Raw genomic sequence first — 7885 nt, forward strand, 5'->3', positions numbered from 1 at the left:
AAGCTTTTGGAAGTGACAGAAAAGCAACTGCCTCCTTCCGGCATCATAAACTTAGGCTTAAATGCCTTACTCTTATGTTCAGGAGTCAGCAGGCATAACTTCTTGCTGGCTTATTACATTTTTGATTGTCCACTTTTCTTTGTCATCCTCTATCCTTTCTTATTTGGGGGCTTGTTATCTTCTTCTTTCTGGGTTACTAGTTGACCGCATTTAAGCCATGACTTTTCCCTACCTCACAAATAAAACATAACCAACTCATAAAAACAGAGTTGGTTAATGCTACCATCCACTTGGTCCTCTTAGACAAATTTTATCATAATGAAAATGTCCATTTGTTCAGGAATAATATACGTACACATACAGGAGAATGACATTCAAATCTTCTTTCAGATTTTTCTCATTCCACATTGAGTCTTCAGCAGTTTGCATGCAATAAAGATACACATTGAGAATCTGTACTTTGAGAAAAATATCTTGAATTGCCTTCTTAGGACCATTCCTTCTTTACCACTAGATGAACTTTTGGAAGGACACAGATCTGTTAAGTGCAATTATGGATGTTTCCTATCAGCCTCCATTTAGACAGCTTTTTGACTCAGCTCTTTTCTAACATCCTGCTCAAATCTATCTCACCAAGATATTTTGCTGGCACAGTTTTCATTTCTCACCACTCTATTTGTGAAAACAAAATGACTATATCCCCATGTTCTTGAAAGTGGGTAGACAGAGCACCATTAGAAGCTAGAAACTAGGACTTGCTACTCCACAAGCTGGAATCTCATCTATAAAATGTTTTAAAAATAAAATATTTCTAAACTTACACTCTGATGAACCCCTCCATAAATATTGAACAAGAGGTGACTAATAACCACAAGATGTGTGTAAATATAAAGACAAGGTGTCACAAAGTCTTAGTGAAATTCTGAGCTTTAATAAACTCAGAAGTATAAATGCTACAAACTTACAAAAACAGCATTTGAAAGGTTAATCACATATATTGCTGTCATACTGGTCTTTGAAGAATAAATTCTCAATTTTAAGTTCTTGTTTCAGTCACTCTGCAGATGGAATTTTTTTAAAATTAATTAAAAATTTATTATTCTAAACAAATGCAAAAGAAAATGGAAATAAGATTTCAAATGATGTCTCTCAATTATAAGCATTTATACTTCTAGAGTTACTTAAAGCCTTAAAATCTCCCAATACTTTTGAGACATCACATTGTTAACTCACTTTTTTTTTCCTTTTACAAATCCTTTTCTTGAATATGATCTTATAATTTTTCTGTTTTTGGTAAGAAAATGTTTATTTTTCAGCTTTGAATCTCACACATCTCAGCAGATAGATTTTGTAGTTGCCAATTAAAAGACATTGTTCAGCACTCCCCTGCATAATAAACCAATATTTTTTGTCTTTTTACAACACATCAAAGTGTATTTCTATTGGAATTCCTCTAACATACTCATCACCAAACTGTAACCCTGAGACTTCATTGAATTTGTTTGCACTTTATCTGTTATTATCACTGAGGGCCCAGCTTAAAATCTAGGTAAAGAAAGAAAATGTGAGGTTTCTTCTCTAAAGAATATTGCAAAACAGAGATCAAAGACACAATTTCATTTCGCAATCTGTGCAATCTAACTTAGCTTACAATTAAAGAATGATTTTAAATTGTCAAACTTTTAAATTTTATTAAATGTTTGTGGCAATGCATCGAATGAATTCCAGACCTATATAAATACACAGGCAGCTGTTTGTAATTTGCATTTTTATCATTTTTGAAAGAGCACAATGTACTTCCTGCATCTTATTTTCAGAATTTGCATTTTATCATCTTTGGCTACCCAGTATATAGTATGGAGTACTTGAATATCTCATTCTTTGAATTTTCATTTTTGATTGTAAATCAGATGATATCTGGCACAGAATTTTCTCTTTTCTCATTTTTCTCTTCTCTCAACCTCCAGATTTACTTGCTCCCATTTCTTCTTGGCTCTAATAATAAAACACACAAAATACTTCAACTATTTTCTTTTTTGGCATTTTTCAAGATACCAACGTTCTGCATTTCTTTGGCTAATTACTTACCATACATCTAAAGGCAAAACAAAACCTAAGCTCATTGTTTAATTCATATATTTTCCAAAATGCTATTCAAACTAATTCCATTTCTTTCCAAAGCTTACTGTGTTTTGAATTTGGATGGAGGGATGAAAAGAGATGGAAATAATACTACATATAAGGCTGTACCTTGGTGCACCCAGAATGAACAGAATGAATGTTCCATCCTACAGAGACAGGCACCTCCAGTCACAGCAGCTATATCCTTATCAGAAAGGACATGTGGCCCCAAGGGAAGGCTGACATCTCTAATCGCCTTCAGCTCCTTTCGTTGGTTCCTACATATTTTCCTCTCCTGCTGCATTATCCTCATAGCATCGGACAACATTTTCCCAAAAGCCTCCTCTTGCCCATTAACACGTCTACGGCCTTGGCTCTGAGATATTCCTTAGCGGAATAGACTAGTGGCAGCTTGTGCTTTCTGCCTCCTCTCTCCAGCAGTCCATCTGTCCCCTGGGAAATGCTGAAATCGCGCCTCTGTGCCCTAGCACGAAATGGAGGGGGGAGGAAACACAAGCTAATCTTTCTCTAGTCTGATGATGACAGCAACAATTGGAAAGGATAGGAATTTAGGGGTTACAAATTTCCCAGTCAAAAGCCCAGGTAAGTAAGAAAACGATTTTTATAATTCTATTTAATTTCTTGACTCTAAGTCCCCATTCTGCCTGATGTAGAAAACTTATTTAGTCCTTTGCACATAGACTTAGTCCAATTCAGTGATTTCTTAGTTATTTCACATTTGTATTTCAACCACATTCAGATTTGAAATTCTTTCTTGGGACTTTTTTTCCCCTCCCTCTCCCATCTCCCTGCTGTTTATCCTAATTTCTAGGGTTGGTACAGGGAAGAATGATCGCTGCTTTGTGACAGCTAGGAAGAGAATATTATCTCAACAATCATGGGTCTCCACAAGGCCTGGGTCCGGTGCTGGTGAATGGTGGCCCAGACAACATAGCATAAGGTTTCTCAAACTTTAATGTGCATCTTAATCACCTGGGGGACTTGTTAATATGCAGATTTTAATTCAGTAGGTCTGCTATGGAGATTCCACATTTCTAACAAACTCCCAGGTGATGTCGTTATTGGTTGCCCTCAGACAGTACTTCAAGTCCCAAGTAACAAGTGGATGATTTGGGTTATCATCGGCTCCCTGGCAGAGCAATCTTTTGAGATTCTAGTTGAGTGCTCCCCTCCAATAGGACCGAACCACAAAGGCCATCTTCTAATGCTATGCTTGCAGCCCCAGCCAGGAGACTTTGTGTAGACCCGTTGGCCCTTTCCCAGGAACTCACTCTCACTTGAAACTCACAAGAATATGTGATGCCCTCCCAAGCAAATTTGGGGCTTGGGAATCCCAAGAGACTTTCTCCAGCCCTCTCTCATGTTAGACATGGCTTGCTCCCCCCACTCCCACCAATACATGGCACTGCTAAATTCTCTCCAAAGCTTTTCTCCCTTGGCTGTATCTGGGAAGTGCAATGCAGATCCTCCTTATGCTCAGAGTTTTATAAACCTCAAAGGGAAATCCATCACTGACTTTCTACCCGTAGGCCCTGGCATAGCTGGAGGTGATAAGAGAAGAGCAGAAGGGGACTGGAATGGAGTAAGTGGCCCCACACTCTCTCTGGTCTCTTGCTGCCTCTGCATGCCCTCCTCCTTGCTCTATAGATTGAACAAAAAAAAGTGCTTTTATAAGCTCACATCCCCTGTCACATTCCCTTTCCTGTGCCATACATGGATGGTACATGTTTCACACTCTGAAGTGACCCCTTCTTCCACCAAATCCTTCTGTAATTCATGTCTGACTACCTGGGATGAGAAAGGAGAAGACTGCTGGGATATAAGAGCAGTCACCAGGAGAGGGGCAGGGATGAGGAGTGCATCTTTAAATATTCCAGATAATATCACACCCACAAGGAAAGCACAGGAGAAAAAGATGCAGCTCAACAATTGTAGTTTTAGCCAGGATTTCTACCAACTTTTCATCTCCTTCCCCCCAAAATTAAGTGCAATCACATGTGAAAACCCAAAGTAAGCTCAGAGAAAATATAGTCAAGGAAATAGCACGGCAGCAGAGTTCTCTTAGAGTACCATATGATTTGGAAAGAAATTGGAGAAAAAAGAAAAGCAACTGACTTCACAGTTAAAGTCAAGAGTTTTGAGAAATACTACTTAAGATCTCAGTTTTTGTTTTTAGAAAGTGGACAGTTTCTAATCTGGATGTCTGGGTTCATTCTGGGAAGTTCTAATATAAAAGTTTATGGATTTCAGATGATTCTGAAAGTTCTAGGCTAAAGATATAAGTAGGAACTCCTTATTTAGAACTTTTTCTGAAAGATTCATTTTTCTGGAGTAACTGAAACCATTTTATCCTGTGTGGTTTTCCAAACCTACTGTGCCAGCCCCAGGATAAGCTTGGAGAATACATCAAGCTTTTTAGCAAAAGAACCACCTGAGGTCAGGTCTGCTTCAAACCTCCACCCTGGGAGGTTCCCTGGATTCCCATACTCTCCCAGAGAACAGAGCACACCAAGGGGGACACCATAGTCACTCAGAACTTCCTGGCCTGGAAACTTCATCTTAGGTGCCCTGTTAGTCTGCACCAGCCAGTATTTGTCCATGGTGGATATAATAGGGCTTTAATATTGTGTGTCAAAATATGGTTTTATATATTTGCTTTGTAGTTCAGCAAAGAATTAATTTTAACATATAATTGGTGCAACTGTTGCTTGTCTCTAAGGATAGAAGTATATCAAAAGATTTCTGATGACATAAAAATAGGCAAAGGAGAGCACAATAAAACAAAGTAAAATTAAATTGCTAGTAGACAAGATATCTACTGAACTCCAAGTAATTGTGTTCATAAAGCATGAAAATTTCCTGAATTTTTCTAAAATGTGTTTCCTGACCTTGAAACTTAAAAACTTACCATTTGTTTTTAGAATGATACATTAAAATTACTAGTAAATATTTACCTGTATATATCTTTTCAGTTTTTGAATATGTTTTTGAAAAAGGAATTCTTTTTCGCCAGGCTGAACCATTATATGATGTTGACATATATTTATCTGAGAAAAAAGAAGACAGGAATTAAATATTTTATAACTTCAAAATCATATTCCAAGAGTGTCTTAAAGTTATAAATATCTCAGAGATGAAGCTGTTCTTCTAAGCAATTTATTTTAGCATTTCAAAACTAAGGCATCAGGGACCCAAGTGAGTTTATTAAGACCATTTATGATGGGGTGCCTGGGTGGCTCAGTTGGGTAAGCATCTGCCTTGAGCTCAGGTCATGACCTCAGGGTCCTGGGATGGAGCCCTGTGTCAAGCTCCCTGCTCAGCGGGGAGTCTGCTTGTCTCCCTCTACCTCTGTCCCTCCCACCTGCTCGTACTCTCTCTCAAAGAAATAAAATCTTTAAAAAAAAAAGACCATTTATGTTATCAGTGAACATGGATGGTTATGCACCTCTTAACTGGCTGTCCAGTTCTTCAAATAAGGCTCTCTCCCATGAGGCTAAGCTACGGGAGAGTATGATATCTGGATGTGATCAAAATACTTCATTGCCTTGCTTTACAATCCAATTCTGCTAATGCTTGTAGAAGAAAGAAAGAAAAAGAAGAAAAGACCTAGAAGGCACCTCCAATTCCCTTTACCTTCCGTGAGGTGACTCCCATGATGGCAGGGAATACTCGACCATAGTGAACGTTCTGTCCCAGGAAAGCAAAGCCTTGATATACTGACTTGGTTCTTTAATATCTACTTTCCTCTGACAACTTTATATTTGAACTATTACCTAACAATGTTGTATTTGTGTTTTTAAGTATTACTATGCAGCTACGGTTCTCAAAGCATGGCTCATAATAATACTAAGAATTTATTTGCTTTTTTTCCTTGTTAACATTTGCACTAATGACACAAAAGCAATAGTGAGCATAACTGTGACCACCTTAGCACAAATCCAGACAACCATTCACTCCCAGTAAAATGATAATAAAATAATAATAATAATAAATAAGACGGTTTCACCCAAGAATATCCTTATTTTTGTATATAAACCCATATATCATTTTATTCTAAAACAAATAGAAGAAATACAATTTAAAGAAAGCTAACTTCTATTTAAATTATAAAAGAAAGGACCTAAGAGAGACATTGAATTTTTACTTGTGTTTCAGAAAGTACAGAATATTCAGAACCCCACTAACTAGACTGGGAACACAAGAAAATACACGCATGAAATTAGAGGGAATTAAGTTGCCTCATGTTAAGTTGAGAGAGCTGAAACCCAACTTCAAAAAAACAAAATTCATCCAAGACAGGAAGAAAAGATGTAGTTCCCTCCTCCATGGTGGCCTTGTACATATACTATGACTTTGCCTATTACATGATGAAATGATTTAGGAGCAATCTGTGCATGGTGGGAGAGATGAGAGGTTGCCAAAAATATTGTAGTTAACCCCCAAACTAACCCTTTCAGAAAGTAATCATGAAGACTTAAAGAAAAGCCAAGGCACTAGCCTGAAAGTGATGATTGAACAATGCAGTTATTGGAAGAAGAAAATGTCAACCATTTGAAAACAATCCTCAAGAGTGAAATAAAGCTATCCAGGGGGGGAACAAAGTGCAGTGCTCTGAGACAAAACTCTAGTGAGGTTCAATGTCTAGTCGTCTGTACCCAACACATTTTCTAACATATCCTTTAAACCATGTGCATTCCTGCTCATGGGAGAAATCCTCTCACCAGTTTTCTAAGATGTCCTGGTGTGGTGATGGCCTGGAAACAGAAAAGGGGGGCGGGTGGCAATGAAGATTAGTTGGACCATCACGTAATTCCATGGGGATGCAAACCATGGACATGAGTAAATCACATACCAAAAGAGCTTTACCTGGACAGAGGCTGAATTTGGGTTCCTTGTTAACATCGACTTTATTGTAGGACCCACTTGTGGGCCTGCTGCGGGGGGGTGCACTCAGTGAGACGGTCCTGATAGCATCTCTCTGAACGTGGATATAGGATGTGTTCTCAGCATTTCTGTTTTTATTATTGCGATGGTAAGTCATTTTATTTTTGGGATTTGGGGCCTGTACTGCTGTAAAGGAAAGGGGGAAGGGAATGAGGGATAAAACAAACTGGTATCATACCCATAAATAACATACTGCAGGTTAAATGTTTGATAGCACTATGGAAGGCAATGTGTGCAAAAAGAACTAAATTTATAGGAGTTGGGTTGACATCTAAAATAGCATGGTACACAACAGCAATTTGCTTTTCAGATAGGAAATACTAATTTATATTTGATTTCTTAATTCTGTTTCAAATTATAATTTAGAAATATCAAATATGAAGATACTTTACCTCTCCGCATTCCTGGGCCAGGAAAATTCTTTGGTTCATCATAAATCCATTTTCTTTTTTTCACACCTTTAAAGTGAGGCTTCCTCACTGGCTGGACATCATTCACTTGAAGAAGATACAAATTTTTATAGTTTTTTAAGAGATGCTTTCATCTGAAAATTACTGTAGGTGATAATTACATATCTGTGCATTCACATGTCAAGCAAGAGAAAAAAATAAATGCACTACTCTAATACTTTACTTTCTAGAAGAAAGGGTGACTTATTTCTTAAAGTACCCCCCGCCCCCCCAAAAAAAACTATCCTGGAAATTGGTTGATGAGAAAATTTTCAATATATAGCATTCCTCAGGGAAGAAATGCTCTTCCCCAAAGGAATGTGTAAATTGTTTAAAAGACTATAAAATTA

At 37.6% G+C, this 7885-nt stretch overlaps 1 protein-coding gene across 2 annotated transcripts in view; it reads right to left on the minus strand.

The window, feature by feature from the left end:
- Positions 1-1969: 1969 nt before the first annotated feature.
- Positions 1970-7885, minus strand: part of ZC3H11D (zinc finger CCCH-type containing 11D) — a 33325-nt gene continuing 27409 nt past the window's right edge. For both annotated transcript variants that reach the window (XM_081819165.1, XM_031020165.2), the window contains 4 exons: positions 7479-7583; positions 7009-7212; positions 5097-5189; positions 1970-1995 (listed from right to left, as the gene is read on the minus strand). In XM_081819165.1, the coding sequence (XP_081675291.1) occupies positions 1970-1995; positions 5097-5189; positions 7009-7212; positions 7479-7583 (428 nt within the window). The remainder of the gene's footprint in view (positions 1996-5096; positions 5190-7008; positions 7213-7478; positions 7584-7885) is intronic.

The sequence above is a fragment of the Leptonychotes weddellii genome, chromosome 5 (genome assembly GCF_054177405.1).
Source record: "Leptonychotes weddellii isolate Sample4059 chromosome 5, ASM5417740v2, whole genome shotgun sequence".
Taxonomy (NCBI): domain Eukaryota; kingdom Metazoa; phylum Chordata; class Mammalia; order Carnivora; family Phocidae; genus Leptonychotes; species Leptonychotes weddellii.